Source organism: Ctenopharyngodon idella, chromosome 8 (genome assembly GCF_019924925.1).
Source record: "Ctenopharyngodon idella isolate HZGC_01 chromosome 8, HZGC01, whole genome shotgun sequence".
NCBI lineage: Eukaryota > Metazoa > Chordata > Actinopteri > Cypriniformes > Xenocyprididae > Ctenopharyngodon > Ctenopharyngodon idella.
The window spans coordinates 17,555,298-17,582,477 of NC_067227.1; the positions used below are offsets into that span (position 1 = coordinate 17,555,298).

A 27,180-nucleotide genomic window follows, 5' to 3' on the forward strand; every position below is an offset into this window, starting at 1 on the left:
GGGTAAGCGGCTGCTAGACATTGACATTGGTACACTATTCCTCATTTTGCAAGCATGTCTCAAGGGAACCAGCCTTCACCTCCAAAACTACCGGACTTTCCAAACAAGCGTTCACACATGCTCACTAATGGACCCGCACCTGGACAGGTTGGGGTGAGAGCACCAGGTGGCTCCTCATAAATGAAATATGATATTGACCCGTTAGTAAGCTCAACCCAGCTGAGCCCAGATCTCGTAACGCTTTTATACACAGAAAAAATGACTGACAGATGTATATTAATGTGTGCAGCAGTATTGTCTTTCTTGTTTTCTGAGAAAACAAACTTTTTTTGTTGAAAAATATTAGAAAAATGCACATATATATAATTCTCTTTTAGATTTAAATATATATATATTCATATTTAGTATATATTTATATTATATATTTAGACGTGTGTGTGTATATAATATATACACACATATACATATATATATATATATATATATATATTTATATATATATATATATATATATTTATATATATATATATACACACACACAGTTTTTTAAAGATTAACAGAAAAATATCAGTTAAAACAGAGATGACAGGAATTATGAGAAGAATTATAAAAAAGAGAAGGGAAAGACATTGAGATGTTTGGAGGGGGGAGGTTGTGGGCAGCCTAGTGAAGAAGTGAAAGTGAAAATGTTCCTCAGATTTCTGAGGAGGAAGTCAGGAGGCATAAATACGCAAACACTCTTTGACAAACTCGCACAAGCCAGGAAGCAGAGAGAGGGAGTGAGCGCAAGAAAGAGGAGGAATGACAGGAGCAGGTAACATAGAATTATTCATCTCTTTCATATCTGCCTGTTTTTATCTTTTATACTCAATGTGTCTTCCTCTTGTTCATCACAGTGACAAGTGGTTTTCTTTCATTTCTCTTCACCTTTCCACCACTTGTTTCTTTCATTTGCTAACTTATCTTCTCTTATGCAAGTTGATTGCACTGAAATGGAAAAATAAGCATGTAAACTACATTAATACAAACTGTCTCATTCATTTGTTTCATTTTTACCCCTCAATCATTTCACTGTTTGGGAAGTATGAGGAAATCTTCACATAACAGAAGGAAAGACAGTAAGAGAAGAGATCACTTCAACTAGACTACAACATATGTATAATGTGCCATCAAGGTTGTTATTTCTAAAATGAAGCTTCATGTTTCAGGCTAGTTCCTCCTTATATTTGACTTCATGTGACTTACTTTAGTTAATTTTATATCCTGTTTAATCTCTCTTTTCATCTTGTCTTCATTTAACTTGCATAACCCCCCCTTCTCCTTCTCTCTCCCTCCCTCTCTCTGCCCACTCTTCTCTGATAGGGAACAGGTTTTTCAAGACACAAGTCTACTGATGAAGCAAGATAAATAAACAAGTTTAATTCTTATGCGGAAACACAAAACTTGTTTGTGGTAAAAGCTGTTTGAATGTTTCATTTTCAATTACTTAATGCAGACTAAATGTAATTAGGTTGAAATTTCCATATGGAATAATGTTGAATGGCAAAGTATTGTAGGATGTGTTTATTCATAGTGTGTCAGTGAAAATGGCCACAGCAGTTTGGATGGTAACGGAACCCATAATGCAGCTGTTCGGTTGATTGACAGCTGGCTATGGATTCTGTGCCCCTCCTTTCTTGCAGGAGCTTAAATTTGAAAATTGTGTTTTATGATATTTTACTGTTGTATTCCTCTTGAAATGTCTTTGAATATAACTATGTTTAATATTAAGTTAATAGCTGATTAATGTTAATGCTTATTCAGAAATGAATGTGTATGTGTCTGTGCAAACCATGTGAGTATTTGAGTTCTGATGTTGCTCTGGAATGACACGTTTTCTCCCGGATCGCCAGCAATATGTTTCGCCACCGGGAACTTCGTGTCAGCCAAGATTGACATCAATTCCTGACAATCAAAAATCTTCAGAATTTACCAATCTTCAGTGTTCAGTAAATCACAGAATCTTTTTCAGACATTTTAATTTTGTCTCTGTAATTCTTCAATAAATTACGAACATTTGTTATAACACCTCTTGATGACTTTTTCACTTTTAGGCCTAAATAATTTTCTAGATTTACATGGTGTTATAAAGATGAATGCCAGCTTTGTATTTTCAAAAGCTGACTGATCTGGAGCAGGTTTAGGATGATTTGGTTTGTAGATTTTAATCTGGCCAGAGGATACAAAGTGAAATATTTGAGCCAGTGTTGCTGTTTAGTAAAGCAACAAGTCACATGTAATTTGGCTCAAGTTCAACCCAACCCAACAGGCAACTGTTACCTGCATCAAACAAAAGCGGAAGTATACTCAAATAAACATCCAAACAACCAGCATTCAAATATGCCTTGGTATGAAGTGTGATCAGATCTTATTTTGATATATTTTTCTAAAGATTCCTATAAACCCTTTACAAATATGGTTTTATTACTCTTACATAAGGAAATATTGAAGTATTCCAACAGTAGTCTATTGTTAAAATGTGTTATGCTAAAACGGTTTATCCTAGAAACAATATTCTGGATGCAGCCATTTTAAACATTAAATAGAGTAAAAGGTTTGCTTATATTGTTAGAGAAAAAGTCTTAAAGCAATACTTCACTGCCCCAAAAACTAGAATATTCTGTTATCATTGACTCACCGTCAGGTTTTTTAAGTCAGAAAAGGGGAAATTTATAGAATGTTCAAGCTACTGTTTTCTATAAAATGAGTGTAAATGGTGACCATATATCAGCATAAAGCAAGATTTGTAGTGAATACTTTAATGACATAAATGGCCTTTTCTTCACTGAAAGCTATCAAATGTTGTGTAGTGCCATATATGAAGTCATATGAGTTTAAAAGCAGAGAGTGAAAAAGATGATATCATTTGTATTTTTGGGTAGTATAAGTATACTTTAATATGTAAAATATCAGTGATAAGAAGCACAGTAACCCCTGGAATATCAAAAAGTGTAGTTTACATTAGTCAGAATAAAACGGCATCTTATGAACAAAACGCATTTTATCAGAAGAGCACTTTTACTTTCTTTTCTGTCACTGACAGATCTGATTTTGCCACACCCAAAATGGCGCCTTTCAAAAGGTCGCCACCGGAAAGTACTGTTGCATGAAAATATGTCCCCCTCTGACCAGTGACATTTCCTAACGTTCCGGTCCCTATATATACACATCTGTTTTTATTGGTGATCAATCTGAGCAGAGCACCGCAGTGCTGCTACAGTCAATCTCAGTAACAGTCCTCGAGTTCAGGTACTAATGACAATGTCAACATATTGAGCCTAATCATGGAGGAAGCAGTGCCTTTTAGCATCGTGTCCACCGTCAAAGCGCTGAGCGGTGCGTTGCGGGGAGACGCTGAAAATGAAGCCGAAATCAGCCGCGAGCGAGAGAAGCTCTGGTTCAAGGAGAGCAGCGCCAAAAACCTGAGAAATCGCGACTTCTTGTCACCTAATACGGTTCTGACAACTTTGTACGCGGGTGGAGAGGTCAGTCTGAAATGTGTGTTTATGTGAATTTTTATTTTCTATGTTATGAGCTCTTCTGGCCTGCAACAGTGACAGATGCGCTTCTCCGCATGGGGATTTTACGCATGGCTTGAGGCGACGTGTTGGATATTTAAAGCTTTTGCTTGGAGTGGTTATGCATCAGATAGAGTCACTGACACAGAATTGTCAGAATATAAGCCCGAGCTCTGCACAGACACGCAGCGCGCCAGCTAGACTGTTGACATTGGTCGCATCGACCAAACATTTGAACCCTGCGGCAGAAATGATTAACTCCTCACTGCCTGTGAGATCTGGGTCAGAATTTGCCAATATTGAAAACAACACTCATTAGGGCCACAAAGTCATAATGACTTCCTGGTTCATAAGGTGTCAAGAAACCTTATTTTGTTTATGTAGTGCGAATCATTCAATGACTTTGAGGCGGTCAAAATTTCAGAAACTTCGAGATGGTCCTCACTGCAGAACACAAGATCCAGGGGGTGGGGTTGGATCTAGAGACTTGATTGCTTTATATGATGAACAGATTTAATTTAGGCTTGTATTCACATATAAACATTGATCAGCGAACATAAACAGAAGCTTGAATGACGCACAAGTTTATATGTGAGTAAAAGCCTAAATTAAATCTGTTCATCATTAAAAATGGTCAAGTCTCTTCAGAAAATTTGGACTAAACCACTCAATTCATATGAATTAGTTTTCCGATCTCTTTATGAACTTTTTGAAGTGTCAAAGTTTCAATTGTGTAGGCTGACTATGGAGGGACAGAAAGCTCTCAGATTTCATCAAAAAGATCTTAATTTGTGTTTCGAAGATGAACGAAAGTCTTACAGGTTTGGAACGACATGAGGGTGAGTAATTAATGACAGAATTTTCATTTTTGGGTGAACTAACCCTTTAAGTTCTTAATTTTGGCATTAAAAACAGAAATTGTGATCGCCTTTTCTCCCCAATTGTGATGTATATCCGAGTGAAACAGCTTCTCAAACTAGACAAATTGTAGGGACTTGATTTTGTCCATCGGGAATTGATTGGATCATTGGATTATTGTCATTTTCTAATTGCTGTGATCTCATCTGAGTGACCGGTTGCTGGAAGGGAGGGGTTATTGTCCCGCCCTCACACACCGGTGCATGTTACCAGAGAAGAGATGATGTTAATGTTTTTGACTAAAGATTACGAGATTACAGATATTATTTAAAAAAAATTAATGATGTGCACAGATAAATCATTTATAATAAACCATTCCAAAAAAAAAAACAAGAATTGTCCATTTAGATTTAATGGTGATGTTGTAATCTTTGCATTCATGTTGGTTTTTGTGCATTTTTCAAATCACTTTATAACATTTTCAACAAAAGTTTTGATTTACTTGTCCAGGTCCCCTCTGATGTTGTCAGTGGTATTCACTCTCTTCGTGGCAGCGGTGTTTTGCCGATAGGAGCAACTGAGGTGACCGCAGAAGGGCTGCGTGTGTGTGTGGATCGCTGCACAGCATTCAGACGTGTTTTATGTGGAATACAGCCATATCTGAGACCTGCTGCTCAGAGACAGGGCTGTGTCCTCATCAACTGCCCTGCCCTCCACACCAAACAAGCCGTGCCGTCTCCCGATACACTAGCTCTGGGGCAGCTACGAACCGTTCTCATTGCTGACCACCTCGGGGCACAGCTCAGAAGACAAGGGTCTGTGCTTTGATTTTTATGATCTTGCCATACATTTTGTGACCAAAAGGGGAGAATAATCAACTCATTTTTTAATCCAATATTTAGGTACACTGTGTCCTTTTGTCCAGCCTTGCCGCAGGAGAGTGACATTGTCAACTTCCTGAAAACACTAGGCATTGATTGGCCTACAGTCCCTGTCAGCTGGACCAATGAGGACAGGGAGGAGAAGATGAAAAAAGCTTTAGAGAACTCAACCTACAGAGACAGAGAAATGGAGAGGGGAAAGCGGAGAAGCAGAGGAGAGGAAATAGAGGGAGAGAAAAGAGGGATAAAAGAGGAAGTTAGGATAAACCTTAAACAAGTGGTACAGGACGAGAACCTTCAGGGTTATGATCCCAGCCTTGGCACTTGCACAGGTGAGCTGTAGTACCTGAGTGTGTGTGTTTATTAGAGATATAACGGGTTAAATTTCTCATTTGGTTTAGATACAAGATCTGAGTCTGTTTGGTCAGTAAATGTCATTATTAGGGATGCATGAGTAGGATATTCGGTATTTGATTATAATTGCATTTTTATATATATAATATATATATATATATATATTATCCAAAATTTTATTTATTTTTTAATAAAAACATTTTTTTAGTTATTTTAACCCTGTTATTGGCCAGTACAGTTCCAGTTGCTAATTTTTTTTTTTTTTTTTTAAGAGATATTTGTCTTTTTATTTTTATTTTACAAGCCTTAAGCAATATTGGTTGGTTGTCATTGGATATTTAAGATTTTTTCTTTTTTTAAATTTATCACCATTAGTCGACATTGGATGTTTAATTATGCATGATTGTTTCCTCCAATTTTACGTTTAGATTATCATTGCAATCATCTTAACACTCACTTAAAGTTAATTTAATAACACTGGGAAATGTAATCTTTAGTAAATCTCAAAATCAGTATAATTTTTTTTTTAATTGAAAAGTATATGTTGTGATGCCTAAATTCACATTTAAAATTTAATTTAAATTTAAAATGATATGAAGATTTTAGCTTTTACTTTATTTTTAATTTAATAGACGAAATGGTATAGAATACCAGTCATTTATCGGCGATAACATGAAATTAATCTTATCAGTAGTAATGATTTTAATATACAGTTGTGCTCACAATTATTATACCCTTTGTAAATATGATCAAAGAAGGCTGTGAAAATAAATCTGCAATCATACCCTTTTATTCAATACTTTTTGCAACGTCCTTTTGCTAAGATAACAGCTCTGAGTCTTCTTCTATAATGTCTGATGAGTTTGGAGAACACCTGACAAGAGATCAGAGACCATTCAGTTCACTCCACTCATTTTCTGTAGGGTTCAGGTCAGGGAACTGGAGCTTCATTTTGTGCTCAGTGACACATTTTTGTGTTGGTTTTGATGTTTGTTTTGGATCATTGTCCTGATGGAAGATCCAACCATGGCCCATTATTGGATTTCTAGCAGAAGCGGTCAGGTTTTGATTTTTTTAATCTGCTGGTATTTAATAGAATCCATGATGCCATGTATCTGAACAAGATGTCCAGGACCTCCAGCAGAACAATAGGCCCACAACTTTAGAGATCCAGCAGAATATTTCATTGTACACATGGGGTACTTTTTATCCCTGTGTGCTCCAAACTCATCTTGAGTGTTTGCTGCTAAAAAGTTTTTTTCATCTAACCATAGAACCCATCCTGTTTGAAGTTCCAGTAGTGTCAGTTACTTTTTAAACGTTCTATGGTCAGATGAAACAACAACAAAAAATTAGCTTTTTAGCAGCAAACACTCAAGATGGGTTTGGTGCACACAGGACCAATGAACGGTTGGATTTTTGGATTAACAATGCAGATTTATTTTCACAGCCTTCTTTGGTCATATTTACAAAGGTTATGAATAATTTTGAGCACAACTGTAAGTGAATCCCTTAATTTGATGACAGTAAATGACATGCAAAATGTCAACACTTAAAATATATAGAAATTGCTAAATAATTTCTAGTTATTAGATTTTTAATTTGTTTTCTCACATACTAGCGTTGTGATGAGTGAAATGTGAAAGAGAGAAATTTATGTTTTTCTTTTTAACGTTTTACAATTTTTAGTTATATCTTCAAACTAATTGCACCAGAGGCATCAAGATGAGATGAACTGGACCATTCCTAGTGTTTAAGTGAATAAACTGCTGAATAGCCTCAGTTTTCCTCTGTATTATACATAAGTCAGTAATTTCTCTCTTTTCAGTGCAGAAAGAAGCTTTGTGTCATCTGGCCCAGCTGGACAGCGCAACCGCAGATTTCCCTGTGAGTTAAAAGGACCCTCTGTCTGGAGGTTAGCATGTTTTAGATGGACACTTGTAATGGATTTCTCTATTTCAGGTCTGTACGGCAACGGCCCTGCATGTCACTTCCTGTCAGGATGAGTTTCGTCAGCAGCAAACAGCCATGCTGTGGAGAGCAGCGGGTGCAACGGCAGTGCAGGTTTCACACCCTCTGCACACACAAACACATTTGCCCATCAGCTGTATCAGCATGTTTAACATGCTAAACACTTGTTTTCTGTTCTGTATATTCTGTCCTGTAACAGGAAGATTGGGTGGGACATATCTAAAGACTTCTTTTCATTCATTCATTTTTTGTATTTTTTTTTTTTAAACAGCCAATAGGTTTTAGGCCGGAGCCCCGCACATGACGTGGGAAAAAATATGTAGTGGCCACGAATTAAGAATTCATTCCCTCATTTTATTAATTTGTTCCCTCGTTTTAGTAAATCATGGCCACAATTTACTAAACCGTTCCCTCGTTTTTAAGAATTAAGAATTTGTTCCCTCATTTACTATGTTGTAATAATTTGTTCTCTTGTTTTATTTAAATCAAAACGAGGGAAGGAATTAATTACTAAAATCAAAAAAAGGTGGGAAAGAATTCTTAATTCATGGGAACTAATTCTTAGTTTGTGGCCACTAAAACATATATGTATATGTGTGTATATATATATATATATATATATATATATATATATATATAATATATATATATATATATATGTGTATATGTATGTGTATATATATATATATATATATATATATATATATATATATATATATATATATATATATATACACACATACATATACATATACACATATATATATATATATATATATACATGTAAATTTTCTCCACATTTTCTCTATTTGTCATGTGCAGTGCTCTGTATTTGTTACATCACAGCTAAGAACATTGATTTTCTACTACTTATTTGGTAGCATTTGGACTTGGGCGAGGATCATGCACATTTAGAGAGCAATTGAATATAACAGTCTGATCAATATTTATGCTCCATTTCCTTGAAGAGAAAGACTGTAAATTTTAAGTGTGTATAATTGTTTAAAGTGAATTTCGTCGGTTTATAGATGTACACTAGCATATTGATGGTATCAAAGCTAAAAGAATAATAAAACCCATAAGTCTTTACAACAAGATCCATTCATTGTAATGCTCCCAAATGGATGAATGCACAATTTCTAGCTCAAACGGTGCACAGCTGGATGTGACTACATTTTAGACAATCTCTGCTGGAAAATGATTTAATGAATGATTGCTCTCTCACTCTCTATTAGAGATTAGTGATTTGTGGTCCTGTTAAAACTCCTGGCGTTCAGATGAATGCAGCTCAGTATCTTCAGTAAGTCAAAGCTTTAGAACATTAACTCTATCAGAGCTCTTTTTAATTCTATATTAAAAAGAATACTGTCTGTAAGTCTGATGATTACAGTGTTACATGCTTGTTTGTGTACTGCTGTAGGTTAAGAAAAGCTCAGATGAAAGAGGCCTCAGAAATGAAGTATGGAGACCAAGTTGAAGGTGTGTTTATCTGTGCTACTTTACTGCATGTATTATCAACATTTGTTATGCATATTCATTCCAGATTTAAATAGTATCTCTGTGTGCTATCGATTTACTTTTTCCTTAAACTATTTTAGGACAGACATGGGATGACATCATTAGAGTCATGACCTCGGCCACCGTGAGGTTTGAACTGCTGTCTACGGTGCACACGAGTCCGGTGAGTGTGTTTGCATGTACATGTGTGGAATATATTGTCCTGCATTAGAGATGATTGACAGCTCTCTTTCAGGTGACCTTAGATGTGCAGCGGGACAGTGGTGTGTCCACAAAAGGCCCCAGGGGTGGAGTCTTTGTCATGTATAACTGCGCTCGTCTTCATACACTCTTCAGCAGCTATGAGAAAGGGGTGGAGCAAGGTAACACACACACACTGTAGTGTTTTGACATGATTTACGATCAAGTAATAATGTCAAGATAGTGAACTTAGAGAGGTTGTTGAGAGCATATGCAGTATGGCTACACCCAAGTCTTAACAATTTCCTGTTGTATACATGTTTAAAGTCCAAACTTTATTAGGCAGATGCTGTTTTTCATTGCTAGTTACTATTTTAAAACTAAGGTAAGAGAAAATCTGTGAAAGACAATACATGTGCTCTATAACAATAGAAAAAATGTAGAGAAAATATACAGAATTTAACAACAATAGCCAATATAGTCTATGGAACAGAGATGCAGTATTCTGATTGGTTGTGATGTTTGAGGCAGTGTAAACTTTGCGATTGGCTGAAGTAGAGAATCCATTCCCATCTTTCTCCATTGGGCCTTTTGATTAATTGCACATTAAGTAGTAATGTGATGGATAATATTGTGAAATAATATCCATGTCTCTTTTGAAATATGTAGGTCTTTATCCAGAAATCCCTGGAGGCACAGAGCTGGACTTTACTGCCCTGAAAGAGGAGGTAAAGCAATATGTAACTAACATTCTGTACAAGCACACTCAAACATTGTCCTATTTTTTTTGCATTCTTTTTATGTATTCAAGTTGCTCTGTATAAAGGCATATGCCAAATGGATTCGAACAAGCTCTGTTTTTGTGTTTCTATGATCTGGTGGCATAGAACGTTGTTTATTTGATGGTAATGTTGTCATTTCATCATTAGGGGGAGTGGCTTCTTCTCTTCAATTACCTCATTCCATTCTCTGAGCTGCTTGACCAGTCAGGACAGATCCTGGAGCATGAAGGGGGTGGAGCAAGAGTTAATTTAAGAACAGAACAGGTACTTTTTATAATTGTTTCATTGCTCGGATCGATTTGTAATGTAAATTTATGTAATTTGTTAGTAATAATTTAATCTAATCTCAACCAGTCATACAGTGGGTACGGAAAGTATTCAGACCCCCTTAAATTTTTCACTCTTTGTTATATTGCAGCCATTTGCTAAAATCATTTAAGTTCATTTATTTTCCTCATTAATGTACACACAGCACCCCATATTGACAGAAAAACACAGAATTGTTGACATTTTTGCAGATTTATTAAAAAAGAAAAACTGAAATATCACATGGTCCTAAGTATTCAGACCCTTTGCTGTGACACTCATATATTTAACTCAGGTGCTGTCCATTTCTTCTGATCGTCCTTGAGATGGTTCTACACCTTCATTTGAGTCCAGCTGTGTTTGATTATACTGATTGGACTTGATTAGGAAAGCCACACACCTGTCTATATAAGACCTTACAGCTCACAGTGCATGTCAGAGCAAATGAGAATCATGAGGTCAAAGGAACTGCCTGAAGAGCTCAGAGACAGAATTGTGGCAAGGCACAGATCTGGCCAAGGTTACAAAAAAATTTCTGCTGCACTTAAGGTTCCTAAGAGCACAGTGGCCTCCATAATCCTTAAATGGAAGACGTTTGGGATGACCAGAACCCTTCCTAGAGCTGGCCGTCCGGCCGAACTGAGCTATCGGGAAAGAAGAGCCTTGGTGAGAGAGGTAAAGAAGAACCCAAAGATCACTGTGGCTGAGCTCCAGAGATGCAGTTGGGAGATGGGAGAAAGTTGTAGAAAGTCAACCATCACTGCAGCCCTCCACCAGTCAGGGCTTTATGGCAGAATGGCCCGACGGAAGCCTCTCCTCAGTGCAAGACACATGAAAGCCCGCCTGGAGTTTGCTAAAAAACACCTGAAGGACTCCAAGATGGTGAGAAATAAGATTCTCTGGTCTGATGAGACCAAGATAGAACTTTTTGGCCTTAATTCTAAGCGGTATGTGTGGAAAAAACCAGGCACTGCTCATCACCTGTCCAATACAGTCCCAACAGTGAAGCATGGTGGTGGCAGCATCATGCTGTGGGGGTGTTTTTCAGCTGCAGGGACAGGACGACTGGTTGCAATCGAGGGAAAGATGAATGCGGCCAAGTACAGGGATATCCTGGACGAAAACCTTCTCCAGAGTGCTCAGGACCTCAGACTGGGCCGAAGGTTTACCTTCCAACAAGACAATGACCCTAAGCACACAGCTAAAATAACGAAGGAGTGGCTTCACAACAACTCCGTGACTGTTCTTGAATGGCCCAGCCAGAGCCCTGACTTAAACCCAATTGAGCATCTCTGGAGAGACCTAAAAATGGCTGTCCACCAACGTTTACCATCCAACCTGACAGAACTGGAGAGGATCTGCAAGGAGGAATGGCAGAGGATCCCCAAATCCAGGTGTGAAAAACTTGTTGCATCTTTTCCAAAAAGACTCATGGCTGTATTAGATCAAAAGGGTGCTTCTACTAAATACTGAGCAAAGGGTCTGAATACTTAGGACCATGTGATATTTCATTTTTTCTTTTTTAATAAATCTGCAAAAATGTCAACAATTCTGTGTTTTTCTGTCAATATGGGATGCTGTGTGTACATTAATGAGGAAAAAAAATGAACTTAAATGATTTTAGCAAATGGCTGCAATATAAAAAGAGTGAAAAATTTAAGGGGGTCTGAATACTTTCCGTACCCACTGTATTTCTTATTCTATCTGCTGTCTTGTCTTCATTAATACAGCCTTTTATAATGGTTTTGTTTGTCTGTCAGGTGTGCAGATTCTTGGTGTCTCTCAGTAAAGATTTTAGTTCCTACTACAACAGAGTTCATGTCCTTGGGGTAAGACATTCTGGTTGTTTGTGAATCAGTTTATCAATTTCAATCAGTATCTGTTTATATAAGGATAATTCAGATTCTGTTACACACTTTTTAAGTCCTTTTCACACCAAGGACAATAACTAACAATAAAGTTATAATTTAAAAATCATTCTAAATGTAAAAGAATAGCAGAGTCCTATTGTTCCTATAGCGATAACGACACAGAACGATATTGTTGAAATCACTTTCAGAATTATTTTATCCAGCTAATAAATGATAAAAAAACAACCAGGGCCGTAACCACCATAGACATTGAGGGGGTCAAGTCCCACAAATAATTAGAAATGGCCATATTGTCCCACCTAATATTTGATATTACTGATGCTGCTCTGCTGTACTCCATTATGCACCACTCTGTTTGTTATTAGGATGACAAAAAAAAGTTTTAAAAGTTACTTTTTAGGCTGGTCTGCCTCAGCGGTCTAACAGCGCTCATCACTGTCAGAATGAGTGAGCTGGCCAATCAAATCAAAGAGGGCAGGGCTTACTGTTCAGAAGACGAGTGCGAATTCCAATGCAACACTTTCGTTTTAGCAGTGAAAGAGTATGTGGCGAGTAAGTAGCTAAACATTTAATATTTGACGATGGTTTTATGATTGAAATATTCAGTGATGCAAACTACTCAATATTTTTATGAAATTTTGCCATTTTGGATTGAAAACATGCTATTATGTGGTTAATATGATTAATGTAATTCATAACTGAATGTGACAAGACAATAGACGTTTTGCGTTTTTGACATATTAGACATGCAAATAAGAATGAATATACTTTTTTTTTTTTTTTTTAAATATTATTTGCAAATAGTTTAAATTGATTACCTTAAAAACTATAGCAGACCTGGAACTTTTTTACCGTTTTTCTTTTTCGTTATTCCCTTAAATACCCCTCCCCCCCATTGTTTAAGACATGGTTACGGCCTTGGTGTGGATGCTAATAAAGTTGTCTTTATAGTTTTAGTTCTTGGTGTGAACTGGCCTTTAGTGTGTATTTTGCATATTTTTGTGTGTATCATCATTTACAGTGATTAATGTGAATAAACAAGTTGACATAAAGTTCAGGGCCATTAACTTTCCACTCCTCTATCTCTTTCTCTTTAGGAGCCTCTGCCTCATCTTTTTAATCAGATGTTTTGTCGTTTATTGTTGCTGAGAGCATTAAGAGAACTTTACCACAGCGCTCTGGACTCCCTTAACTTGCCCCCAATCCCCCAACTATAGCATCTCCACTGCAGACATTATACTCGAATAGTCATAAACTCTCTCCCTTAACAGCCAGCACTCTTCCATTTTTCTTGGTTATTACACTTTAGATACCTTCATCATACCCATAATTGCCTGGCCATCTTGTCCAAATAGTTTAATATTCCTCCTGCCCTCCAAAAAGACTGTTTTAAATGCCCTAAACACAAGGCAGGATAGACCCCACAAAATCTGTTACTCTTCATCCTTTTATGGAAAAATTATTTTACCCAGTTTGAAAAATCGCCCCTACAAATGTCAACAAGGAAGATGCTTTCATTCAGAGTGAATATAAATTCTCCTGTACCATATTCATAGACTCCTGCATGACAATGTATTCTATGTAATAGTCTTTAATGAGTGTAAGCTCTATTTGATCAACTTTGAACACATGTTGACAGTGTAGCACAGATGTTCTCACAGTCTGACACACACAATAAAGTATCTGTTGCCACTGTTTCTGATTAGGAATCATGTCAACAGGGTTGGCTCTTTCATGCAGTCATTTTGGTATTCTTGAAATGTCATGATCTGGGCTACTACTTCCTTTAATTTAAATATAGTCTTGTCTGTACCAAATATAAAGTGTCCCTCACTGTTTGTGCCACTGTAAGTGTACAGATGTACTACTGAGAATCCTTGTGTGCCATACAGAGTTCAGATGCGTCTGTACTCTCACTGTGTCTGGAGTTTTCAAAGATCTGTGCCATACGTCACACAGTATTCAAAACCCTGAGAGTACTAAACACATTTAGAGTGACTGTGTAACTTTCTCACACTTCAAAGTTTTTGTTAGTGGTGATCTCACTCAATGTAAGTCTATTAACAAAGACTTAATAATTAAATGAGTGTCTGCCTCAACTTCTGAACTGATTGTCTTTCAAGTGTGCAAATGTTTGACTATACCTGTACACAAGTCTTGTAATTATTTTAATGGTATGACTTTACAATGAGGTTTAATTGGTTTAATTAGGTGACTAACAATGAACAATGTTTTTTGACATCATTTATTAATCTGGATTATCATTTGTTGTTTATTTATTTATCATTTATTTTTGTTTTTTTGGGTGTATGTAGTAATGAACATTTACCTAGATTAGTAAATGCTGTAAAAGTATTGTTCATTGGTATTTCACACAATTGCATGAACTAGTATTAATGTATAGGACCTTATTGTAAAGTATTGCCATTTCATAGTCATGTTTATACCAGTGTAAGAAATTAACTTTATGTTAGCAGATAATATTTGCCCTATGGAATTTATTTTAAATCAATTTTACATTTATGTAAAAATATTATTATACATATGCATATTTTAATTAAACCAATTACTGTTCAAAAGATATTAATACTTTTATTCAGCAGGGATGCATTAAATTGATCAAAAGTGACAGTAAAGACTTTTTTATAATGTTACAAAACATTACTCTTTGATGTTTTAAACTTTTCACCAAATTCTGAAAAAAGTATCTATCATGGTTTCCACAAAAATATTAAGCAGCATAACTGTTTTCATCATTGATAATAATAATAAGAAATAGTTTTTTTTTTTTTTTTTTTTTTTTTTAAAGCACCAAATCAGCATATTAGAATGAGTTCAGATTCAGCTTTGCCATCACAGGAATAAATTAGATTATTAAAATATATTAAAATCGAAAAGTTATTTTAAAGGGTTAATTCACCCAAAAATGAAAATAATGTCATTTATTACTCACTCTCATGCCGTTCCACACCTGTAAGACCTTCATTCATCTTTGGAACACCAATTAAGATATTTTTCCTCTCTCAAGATCCATTAATGTACTAAAAACATTTTCAATATTAATATTATAAAGCGACAAGAATATTTTTGGTGCGTTATGAATCAGCATGTCGAATCAACGGTTCGGAGTGCCAAAGTCACATGATTTCAGCAGTTTGGCGGTTTGACACGCGATCCGAATCATGATTCGACACGCTGATTCATAACGCTCCGAAGCCTTATGAAGCAGTGTTTTGAAATCGGCCAAGTCGTTTTTTTGGCGCACCAAAAATATTCTCGTCGCTTTATAATATTAATATTGAACCACTGTACTCACATGAACTGATTTAAATATGTTTTTAGTACATTAATGGATCTTGAGAGAGGAAACGTCATTGCTGGCTATGCAGGCCTCACTGAGCCATCGGATTTCAACAAAAATATCTTAATTTGTGTTCCAAAGATTAACGAAGGTCTTACGGGTGTGGAACGGCACGAGGGTGAGTAATAAATTACATTATTTTCATTTTTGGGTGAACTAATCCTTTAAAGTGTAATACTATTTCACAATATTATTGTTTTTACTATATTTTTGATCAAATAAATAAGACAAAAAAAAAATTACCAACCACATACCTTTGAATGGTAGCGTATGAAAAAAATATTTAAACATTTAAAATTTAAACATCTTTTTTCTCCCCCCGGGTTAATATTTGGTTGATTTCTGATACTGACTAATACTGAACATCAGTGCATTGTGTGATTTAAATATTAATGAAATCTGAGGTGAAGCCAGAATTATGACTCATTACTAAACATCCAATAATAACTTTGAGCGGGGTGACAGTAGCTCATCTTTGTAATGGAGTGTGTTAAATATGTAGCTTGAGGACTGAACATTAATAACAGCCACATTGCCAGAAAATGGCTCTAGTCTTCAGTGCTGTGAGTATATGACATTTGTTGGTTCAAACTCTAAAATACTGCCAGCCATGCTGGCCATCTGTAGTAACCACAGATGTCTGCATACTGACAATGCATATGTATGTGTGCATTACAGGGTTAGGAAGGTGTAATAACATAGTTCAACCACAAGAGAGCAATCTCGATTCTAAGCTAAATCTTTCTGCTATATCTTGCTCGCTGTCTCTCACTCTTATGTGGCTAAGGGCTTGTTAGGCTGTCAGTCATCACTGCTGGGCATCTCTTCCTTGAAGACAAAAGAGGGAGGAGAGATGAAAAAGGGCAGAGAGAGAAGAAAAGGAGACTAGTGCGTGAAAGGAGTTCAAAGGATGAAGGAGAGTACGCTGTGTAATCGCTACAAGCAAAACTGCTGTTTTTTTCAAGAGGTGTGTGTGTGAGAGCGAGATGAATGAATGAGGTCAGAAGTGCCCATGGGAATTGAATGATTTTTGTAGTTGTCAAGGATAGGAGGAGAGAGAGGGAGAAAAAGGTGGGTGGAGGAGGGGTGGAGATGATAGAGGAGAGTGATATTGATGTATGTTGTTCTTGTTGACTGGCGTGGAGCCCTAGACAGGAAATAACAGTGTGAAGTGGGTGTGGTTTGTGGAGTGCTGGGAAATGACACATGGAGATGGATTGTTACTATATCTGTAAGTGTCGCTAGCAGAGAAAATGTCCTTTGTAACAGTGGCCCCTTATTTGCAGTTTTAGCTAGACTGGGTTTTGTTTTTTACTTAGAGCAAATGCAGGGTCCAAAATTAACACTCAACAAGCACCAAACAGAAGTACAAATTGGCTTTTGTGAGTATCTAAAATAGAGGATCTTGCCAGATGGCCAGTAACTTTATTAGGAGATGCTAATCCATTTTAAGCCCTGTTCTCTTTCAATCTAAGCACAACTAACAGGCTTCCAGGAAATCTGAATTCAGTTCAAACATTCTGTTCACACTCGAACAGGATTAGGTCTGATTCATATCAGGGTCGAGTTGACTCATGCCCTTCAGCTGTTGACTGAAGCGTGTTCAAAACGGCTTACATTGAATTCTACTAATTATACTCTGAACCTTGCTGATGTAAATTCAAATCGAAGACCCACACGTCTTCAGACAATGACCCTCTTATCTAGTATATGATGCAGCAAGTGACGCAATGACCTGCGCTAAATAATTCCATTGTAATACAGTCCAGTATGCACTACCATTCAATGTTTGGAGTAAGTAATAAAAGAAATTCCATTTCAAATAAATGCTGTTTTTTTAACTTTCTTTTCATCAAATTATCCTGAAAAAAGCATCACAATTTCCACAAAAAAAGCAAAACTGTTTTCAACATTGAAAATATTAAGAAATGTATCTTGAGCATCAAATCAAAATATATATATAAAACAGTTAGTTCCTGTCCTTGATTCTGATTGGTCAATATCACTACACAACACCCTTAGCAAGCACTCTTAGCAACGTAACTGTATGTTTTCAATTTGTATTGTTTATTGAAGCTTACTGTATTACGTAGAAGAGTATTGTGAGAAAGAGATTGATTGAATGAGTTTATTACCTGCATTCAGATTTAGCATTTTTCTTCAGGTCAGTCCTATATTCATAATGAAAAAATCTGTTTAAATGTCCGATGTATTATCTTGTCCTTTTAACAGTTAAGGGGTTTTCCCGTGACTGACAGTCGCTAGTCAAAGCATTTGTCAGTTGCGTCTTGCTCCATGTTCACAACAATGCAGTCTTTTCAGTGTAAAAGTCTACACTACAGACTGACACACTCATAAAGACAGTTTTTGGCGCCATCTAATGGCGTAATAATGTAACTTCTGTTGCTGTTCATAGTCAGGGACTATTTTTTCCGGTGGAAAGAAGACTTTTGGTGAAAGTTTACTTCATGAAAGTTGCATTGATACATATTTTTGGCTTTAATATTTGTATTGTGTGGTAACCGTTTTATAAAAGCAATAAGGTACTCAAGGCTAATTATATATATATATATATATATATATAGAACAGAATAGCACAGCATATACAGGTGCTGGTCATATAATTAGAATATCTTCAAAAAGTTCAAAAAGTGAAACTTGTATATTATATTCATTCATTACACACAGACTGATATATTTCAAATGTTTATTTCTTTTAATTTTGATGATTATAACTGACAACTAAGGAAAATCCCAAATTCACTATCTCAGAAAATTAGAATATTACTTAAGACCAATACAAAGAAAGGATTTTTAGAAATCTTGGCCAACTGAAAAGTATGAACATGAAAGTATGAGCATGTACAGCACTCAATACTTAGTTGGGGCTCCTTTTGCTTGAATTACTGCAGCAATGCGGCGTGGCACTGCTCAGGTATTATAAGAGCCCAGGTTGCTCTGATAGTGGCCTTCAGCTCTTCTGCATTGTTGGGTCTGGCATATCGCATCTTCCTCTTCACAATACCCCATAGATTTTCTATGGGATTAAGGTCAGGCGAGTTTGCTGGCCAATTAAGAACAGGGATACCATGGTCCTTAAACCAGGTACTGGTAGCTTTGGCACTGTGTGCAGGTGCCAAGTCCTGTTGGAAAATGAAATCTGCATCTCCATAAAGTTGGTCAGCAGCAGGAAGCATTAAGTGCTCTAAAACTTCCTGGTATACGGCTGCATTGACCTTGGACCTCAGAAAACACAGTGGACCAACACCAGCAGATGACATGGCACCCCAAACCATCACTGACTGTGGAAACTTTACACTGGACCTCAAGCAACGTGGATTGTGTGCCTCACCTCTCTTCCTCCAGACTCTGGGACCCTGATTTCCAAAGGAAATGCAAAATTTACTTTCATCAGAGAACATACCTTTGGACCACTCAGCAGCAGTCCAGTCCTTTTTGTCTTTAGCCCAGGCGAGACGCTTCTGACGCAGTTTGTTGTTCAAGAGGGGCTTGACACAAGGAATGTGACAGCTGAAACCCATGTCTTGCATACGTCTGTGCGTAGTGGTTCTTGAAGCACTGACTCCAGCTGCAGTCCACTCTTTGTGAATCTCCCCCACATTTTTGAATGAGTTTTGTTTCACAATCCTCTCCAGGGTGCGGTTATCCCTATTGCTTGTACACTTTTTTTCTACCACATCTTTTCCTTCCCTTTGCTTCTCTATTAATGTGCTTCGACACAGAGCTCTGTGAACAGCCAGCCACTTTTGCAATGACCTTTTGTGTCTTGCCCTCCTTGTGCAAGGTGTCAATGGTCATCTTTTGGACAACTGTCAAGTCAGCAGTCTTCCCCATGATTGTGTAGCCTACAGAACTAGACTGAGAGACCATTTAAAGGCCTTTGCAGGTGTTTTGAGTTAATTAGCTGATTAGAGTGTGGCACCAGGTGTCTTCAATATTGAACCTTTTCACAATATTCTAATTTTCTGAGATACTGAATTTGGGATTTTCCTTAGTTGTCAGTTATAATCATCAAAATTAAAAGAAATAAACATTTGAAATATATCAGTCTGTGTGTAATGAATGAATATAATATACAAGTTTCACTTTTTGAATGGAATTAGTGAAATAAATCAACTTTTTGATGATATTCTAATTATATGACCAGCACCTGTGTGTGTGTGTGTGTGTGTGTGTATATATATATATATATATATATATATATATATATATATATATATATAATATGCTGTGCTATTCTGTTCTGCTGTGTGCTTAAATACAATCGTTAACAGTAACCTGTGTCATGTGGATCATTTATAATGCACTATAGGTTACAATGTGTTATGGCTATTAAATTTTCAAAATACTTTTATTATTATTCTTAGTATATGGTTTCTGACACTTATTGCCTTGGCCCACAGTTCAATCTAATGGTGACAAATTACATCACCAATTTCACACTTCATTTTTATATATCCCTTCTTTAATCCCATCAAATATCAGCCAAGACTGCAGTGCCAGAACAGTGTGCCTCACTGCATCATCTAATTAAAACAAAACTGGAGTGTGTCAAGCTTCTAGTGGTTCCAAGTGAAGCCTTCTGTGTGTGTGTGTGTGTGTGTGTGTGTGTGTGTGTGTGTGTGTGTGTGTGTGTGTGTGTGTGTGTGTTTTCCGACAACATGCTGAAAAAGAATCTTTCTCAAAGCCTTTGGGTTCCCTCTATCAAACACTGAAGCTTTGAGATCGCGGCAACGTATTTGATGTAGATCTCTCAGCTGAAACTTTTGATAGTTTGACAAATTTAGACTAGAGCTGAAATCATTCTTGATGTGTTGAGATCTTTGAGACTGCACAAATCTGTCATTTAAAACTGTGTCAGAACAACCTCATGTGGTCTTTCTTTAACCACCAAAAAATTTCTTTTTTTTATTTTTATTTTTTTTTATATAAAAGTAGTAGGTTGTTTATAGAAAAATTGTCTACTTTATGAATCTGTGTCATACTTTGAATGTGTTACTTTGGCATAGTATTACGAACAGAGTTGCTTAAAATTACTTTTGGATTGAGAGCAAGTTCTGCTGAGGAAATACAGATGCCAGCACAGTCAGTAGTGTATTTCACACCCATCCAGGCGTGTGTATGTGTGCGTTAACAGATAAGAAACCTTGTGCAACAGCTTCCTCTCTCTCCTTCTCCTTCTTCTGTCTCTAACTTTTTCTGCTTCTCTGCTGATAAAAAGATTTCAGAATTACCTACTAACCATTTCCTGTCGCTTAGTTAGATATGTCAAGTTCATAGATCTTCCTTCAGAGAGGAAGATCTCCATGGTCTTCTGAAGATAAGTCTTAAAATGTGAGTTCTGTCCCTACAAGACTCAGAAAATGTAAAAGAGTTTGCCAGCTATGTGAAAAATAATGAGCAACAGGTGTTCTTCTGACTACCGAGATATGCTTGTTGATGGTCATTTGTTTTTGGACTTGGGAATTTATGGTTCATTTATGGAAAATTTAAAGAAAATGTATTACATTTTATTTTATTTTACACTAATGTTTAAAAGTTTTGGGTCTGTAAATTTTTTTTTTAATGTTTTTGAAAGAAGCCTCTTATGCTCATCAAGGCATTTATTTGATCAAAAATACAGTAAAACCTTAGTGTTGTGAAACTATTTTATTTTAATATATGTATATATTTTTAGCTTCATTGTAATATATCAATAATGCTATACAATTTTCTTTCTTTCTTTCTCTCTCTCTCTCTCTCTCTCTCTCTCTCTCTCTCTCTCTCTGTGTCTTATCTAGGTCTGAGTCTGTCAGGCTTCAGATCCAGCAGCTGGGTGAGAAACTAGCTGGATTGGAGTTTAAGCAGGTCTAAATCCTGAGTAAGACAGCTAGATACCCCTCTCATCTGTTGCTAATCCACTTTAATCCCAGTTCACTTTCACTCTGAGCACAACTAGAGCGCCTTCCAGTCGATCTGAATTCAGTCCAAACATTCTGTTCACACTCAAACAGGATTAGTTCTGATTCATATCGGGGAAGACTCAGTCGCTGACAGATGCCCATGACTGAAGTGTGTTTAAAACTAGCTGCTCTATAAAGGCAATTATATCCCATGCTGGAGCAAATTAATGTGCTCCCCCTCTTTAGATGTAATAGGATCCAGTAAGATTTGTTCTCATTAATATAATATGGCATAATCTTTAGGGTCCTATTAAAGGCACATAGTCAATTCCTTTTCATTAAATATGCTCTCCTTTTCGTCATAAATGAGGCTCTTTTTCTGTTTTCAGATGTTTTAATATATGTATACTCTTATTAATGTTTTTAAATCTTACTGGTGTTATTGGTATGAATATTTAAATTTTGAATTATATATTTATGTATGAATATTAATATGTTTTGGCATTTTTCTTTGATTTAGACACAGATTTATGCTTCACTTTTATGCTTTATGTCTTTTAATCAAATGGATTTTTCCATTTTGGTTCTCTGTGTTAGTTTAGCATAGGAAATGCTATTTCATATATATCGGTATCTATCTACACAGAATCTGCTGTGTCGGTGCTGTGACAGTTGTGACTTTGAATGTTGGAGGAAGGTGATAAGCAAGAAAATATTTATAGCTGCATTATAATAACTATTTTTTTTTCTGGCTTTTTTTAAATGTCACCTCTCTCTCTCTCTCTCTCTCTCTCTCTCTCTCTCTCGATTTTCCTCTTACTTTCACAATGTAACTTGCTTTCTCATTCCCCGTTCCCTGGCCTTTTTCTCTTTCCCTCTCTCATTCCATCTTTTTTTTTTTTTTCTCTCTCATTCCCTTTATTTTTTTTATTTGATGATTTGGGTCACTGGCTGACTAAGAGACAACTCACAGCTGGCCTATAAACAACCTTCCCCCTTTCAGCAGCATTAGCTCAAACACACACACACACACACACACAATCTCTCACTTCAGCACTCAGCAGCACAAATCTCTCACACATTCTCACTTGGCATCATTTGTTTACTAGGTCTTTTAAAATGAGATTTTTGGACCACTCTCTGATCCTTTGTATGTTTATATCAAGAAATATTTGACCTTTTCTCTGCTGTTTTGACTTAGAAGTATTGTATAAAGAATTATATAGCAAAATTATGTCAGAGTATTAACAAGAACCTGAAAGAATCACAACCGCTCTGCCACAGACACCTTAACCCATTAAAATTTGATTTGATTTGAAAGCTCAGTAAGTCAGTAAATATCAATGATCATCCAGTCAAGGAAAAGTGTTTAACAGCTTACATTCTCCGGCTATATATTTAAAATGTGCATACAATTTTGTTTTCTTTTTTTTTCTGTTTTAGGTTTATAATAGTTAAAATTATTTATTTTATTTCGTGTTTTATTTTGAAATAAAATAATTAAAACATTTGAGTCAGAAATTCTTTAGATTATTTGATAAATATAAATTCATCCAGTTCCTTTTATGACCCTCTCTTGCATTTTTAAAAATATAAGAAAATGTTTTACTTTATCATTATGCGGTAATTCAGTTGTTATCAATACTATGATAACTAGTTTTTATCATCCAGCTGTGTTTGTGTGTTCATTTTTCAGCCCTCTGCACTTATATTTCTTTCACCATTATGTCGAAATAGACTGCGAACAGCAGACTGCTGTGTTTGTTTATGAAATGGGAGTGATGCGTCAGTAATGCGATGATAACACGTTTTGAAGGGTGCGCGACTGCGCGTGTGGGCACGGATGGACTAATTCCAACTTTTCACCTAAACGAACGAGGGAGAGAGCACACGGTCTGCTTTAAGAGTCATTCAGAAGTTAAATTACGAGAGCTCCATGTCGAAATCCAATAACCATGCGGCAGATAACGAACATACAGTGTTCGTAATCCCATAATCCTCTAAAATTGCTAATGACATCACTATATGCTCCCGGGCAACAGCGGCGCGAAGCGCTTATGCACGAGCCGGGGACGGGTCCTGTGGTGGGGGCGTGTGCTGAGTTTACTTGGCCTTAATGAATTCTGGGTGTGAGTGGAGCCACATTGAATATTCAGGTTCAGCTCACGTGCGCATCATTTTAATTAATTCGCGCTCACCAGGCACAGATTTGGTGTGGTAACAGTCTCGCAATGCTCAGCACACTCCACCCAATTGACACCATATGCCTTCAGCCGTATCTCAAGGGCTCTGTGTGTCTTGAAGAGGCGGTTGTATTTTGAGAGACAGATTAGGGTGTGTGTGTAGGTGTCAGAAAAACAATGCTTGAGATTTGTAAATACAAAGTGCATTATTTAAACCTCACTTTCTGCATTTTGCCTACATGCAGCCATGCTTATATAACTGTATATAGGCTAGCGAATAAAAAATGGCCATCACAGTATGTCTGCTATTATCTGCCAGTCTCTCTCTCTCTTGTGAATATGTATTATAGCCGCCTGCCCGTTCAGGCCCAGCCGTGACAGATGCTCACTGGACCGAGGCCACCTGCTGCTCTGGCCACAGGGGAGGGGTTTGCGGGGTGAGCAGAGAGGACAGGGTTGTGTGTGTGGGGGGTTCTGCCGGATGCGAACAATTACAGATCAACAGTGCTGGTGAGACACAAACACAAACCCCTCTTCTTGATGGAACGTACCCCCTACTCTTGCCGTTCCCATGGTAACTCATGGAATAGGTACGGCCTTGCAGCTGACAGCTTACCTGAATGTGTGTTGGTGTATGTGTGTGCATGTGTGTTAAAGGACCCCAGGTGTGCTCTGTGAAGTGTGCACCCCTGTAATCCGCAGGCTGGATTTTTGGGGATTACAAATCAGCCTATTAGAGCTCTCACTCTCTCTTCTCTCTTCTTATCTCATAACCCGCACACACAAAAGCCGTATAGAATAGAGTGTCTGTTTTAGTCTCATGCAGCTAGGAGTCTTATTAATAATTTTGTGCAACGCTATGTTTAGTGCAAAGTTTATGCAGGCATGAATATAACAAGATTGTGCTTGATATTGAAGCCCTTTAAAATTGAACATGCTTCTTGTGGTTTTGGACCCACAGAAATACACGAGACTGTCTTTTTCTTTTTTACTCACTTTGAATTCCAGCTTCAGAAACTAATGCCTGTGAGACATAAGCTATGGATCTCAGCAGTCAGCAGGACACCAACTGAGCCCAGGACAGGAGTGCTGTCTGGTTCTGAAAAGATCAGGTGTTGTACACTCTTCTTTGAATGGTTCAAGGATTTTTTTTTTTTTTTTTTTTTTTTTTTTTAAAAAGCATTTTAAATTAGTTTTTTTTTTTTTTCAGTCTTCACATTGCATTCACATTTGATCCAAGATATTCATAGGTTTAGTAGCCTACATTAATTTGTTACTGATGTTACTTGTTTTACCTGGAGTAATTTCATTGTTTTTTGTTTTGTGTTCACATTTGGTCCAAGATATAAATCAGATCACTGGTTTTGAAGATTTTTAGCCTGGGTAATATAATGGATTTTTGCATCATTAGATCCAACATATACATGAGATCAGGTGTAATACACTAATTTGTAATTTTTTAATGTTTACCTTGGGGTAATTTTATGAACATTGACTTCACATTTGATCCAACATATGACTGGTTTAGAGATTGTTTTTAAATGTTTTCCTGGAGTAGTTTTAGTATCTTTGTTGCACTCACATTTGATCCATTTACATTTATGCATTTGGCAGATGCTTAAAAGTGACTTACAGTCCGTTCGTTTCAAGTGACTTTCATGCATTTCCTGGAAATCAAACCCATGACCTTACTAGCACCATGAATGCTCTCTAACATAAATCATTATAAAATTAGTGAATAAAAAGTCTTCATCATCATCCACCAGTGTGGACATTGAGAAATGAGCTTAAACGATGTATGTATTTTCATGACGTGCAAGAATTTGAATTATGGGGGAATGATGAGTAACACTAAATATGATTGCACACATCCCAGAGGGTGTTTGGCAATCCGCTGAATTGCAGGCGTGTTACCCATCAGTCTATCAGTCAGGTTTCACAGAGGAAGCTCTCAGTTATGGGAATCCCTCTCCTCCTCACTTAATGTGATTTAGGGCTGCCGTGACTGTGTGATATAATACCATCAAGCGTCTAGACATACACACAGGCGCACCCGCAGAAAGACTAGACATGAATCTCATCCTCCACAGTCAACGAGGAAAATTCGCAAATCATTTATTTCTGCTTAGACATCACTGATAACTGCACACATAAAGCACAAGTCCTTTACCACAGTCATCTCTGCTCAGCTCAGACTACAGCATGAGAACAGTGGGGAACGAGCGAGGGCAGCTTATCGAGGGAGAGAGAGGGCGTGCGCGCGCGCACAGTATAATTGAGCCGTATGAATTTTTCAACGTTCGTGGATTCGTTCCAACCGTGTCAGTGGCAGCCAGACTGCGAGACACAGATTGGTTTTTGTAACGCGCAAGTCTATTTCTGACTAAGCGTGGATTTCACATCCGCCATGCAGGGCTGTGACACGCGCCTCCGAATTCACCCACATGCAGTGTGATTTTAAAAACAGGAAAGAAAATAAAAATATATAAAAAATGTCTCCATGTCAAACAATACATTTAAAATGAGACCGTGTCTACTGAGTAGGAGGTAGAGCTGTCAGGAAAAAAAGAAAGAAAATGTGATATTAATGCAATACACTGAAAAAATACGCCTCGGGAAATCGAAGAGTGAATAAGACATGACGTCACAGGTGGACACCAACTGACTGTTACAAACACAAAACCACCATCCGCTCCAAACCCCCCACTGACGTTAATATACTAAATACAAAGAATATGCTTGACATTTGATTAAACATTTTGTTATGTAGGCTAGTTCATCATATACATTTAGAACACAATAAAATACGCGGCAAAGAAAAAACAAAAACAGATAAGCCTAACAGATTTAGCTGCACGGTATGTAATTTTACTGTAAAAGACTTAAAAATGAAAAAACTTTTATATATTGGTATATGGTAAAATTGTATTATATTCATATTACATTTTATGTTTTTTAGTTCTTTTTTGCATTATATGGTGTTTTATCTATTTTTGTCTTTAGCCATTGATCAGGAAAAAGTCTTTTATCCACTTTGAGACATGTGGATTTCTGTTACAGGTGTTGTTATGGAAGATATCAGTAGCCTATATTTTAGAATACAAATGTTGGAACATTAGCCTATATAATTTAAATTAAATGTATGGATTTATGGAATATACATTCTGTTCCATTTTCACGTGTTAACGCTACTAATTAATGATATTGTTTTCATTTTGTTATTGATAGGTTGTCATGTTTGTAGTACCTCTCCAGCGGTGGACATGGCGTCATCTGAGTGAGGAAACAGCCTTGCGCACACTGGAACGAACCATTCCCGTATGAGAGAACGAGAGAGAGAGCAAGAGAGAGAGAGAGGAGGAGAGAAAGAAAGAAGCGAGAGGGGGAGGAGTGAGGGTAGCACCGGGTTCGCTGTGAGCCATGTTGGATGTGAATGAGAGATGCTGCGCTCGTGT

The 27,180-nt window shown here is 36.9% G+C and overlaps 1 protein-coding gene across 4 annotated transcripts; it reads left to right on the forward strand.

The window, feature by feature from the left end:
- Nucleotides 1–838: 838 nt before the first annotated feature.
- dalrd3 (DALR anticodon binding domain containing 3) lies at nucleotides 839–24,946 on the forward strand. Of its 4 annotated transcripts, none has more exons than XR_007931360.1 (14): nucleotides 839–3,524; nucleotides 4,926–5,230; nucleotides 5,318–5,628; nucleotides 7,479–7,537; nucleotides 7,613–7,714; nucleotides 8,857–8,921; nucleotides 9,042–9,100; nucleotides 9,220–9,302; nucleotides 9,375–9,501; nucleotides 9,989–10,047; nucleotides 10,249–10,365; nucleotides 10,703–11,801; nucleotides 12,168–12,236; nucleotides 21,441–24,946. XR_007931360.1 is itself a non-coding variant. In XM_051903788.1 (13 exons), the coding sequence occupies exons 1-13, from the start codon at nucleotides 3,324–3,326 to the stop codon at nucleotides 21,444–21,446; spliced, it is 1,563 nt and encodes a 520-aa protein (XP_051759748.1). In that variant the 5' UTR covers nucleotides 839–3,323; the 3' UTR covers nucleotides 21,447–24,946. The 4 variants fall into 4 exon arrangements, 2 of the variants coding, with proteins under 2 accessions (XP_051759748.1, XP_051759747.1); XR_007931361.1 differs by lacking the exon at nucleotides 21,441–24,946 and adding an exon at nucleotides 13,376–13,452; XM_051903788.1 differs by lacking the exon at nucleotides 10,703–11,801.
- Nucleotides 24,947–27,180: the final 2,234 nt, after the last annotated feature.

Bases quoted from the DNA above. Each gene is read 5' to 3' on its own strand.
- dalrd3 (XM_051903787.1), top strand. From the start codon at position 3,324: ATGGAGGAAGCAGTGCCTTTTAGCATCGTGTCCACCGTCAAAGCGCTG. The intron at 3,525-4,925 runs GTCAGTCTGAAA...TTACTTGTCCAG, and splicing joins CTTTGTACGCGGGTGGAGAG to GTCCCCTCTGATGTTGTCAG. The intron at 7,538-7,612 runs GTGAGTTAAAAG...TCTCTATTTCAG, and splicing joins GCGCAACCGCAGATTTCCCT to GTCTGTACGGCAACGGCCCT.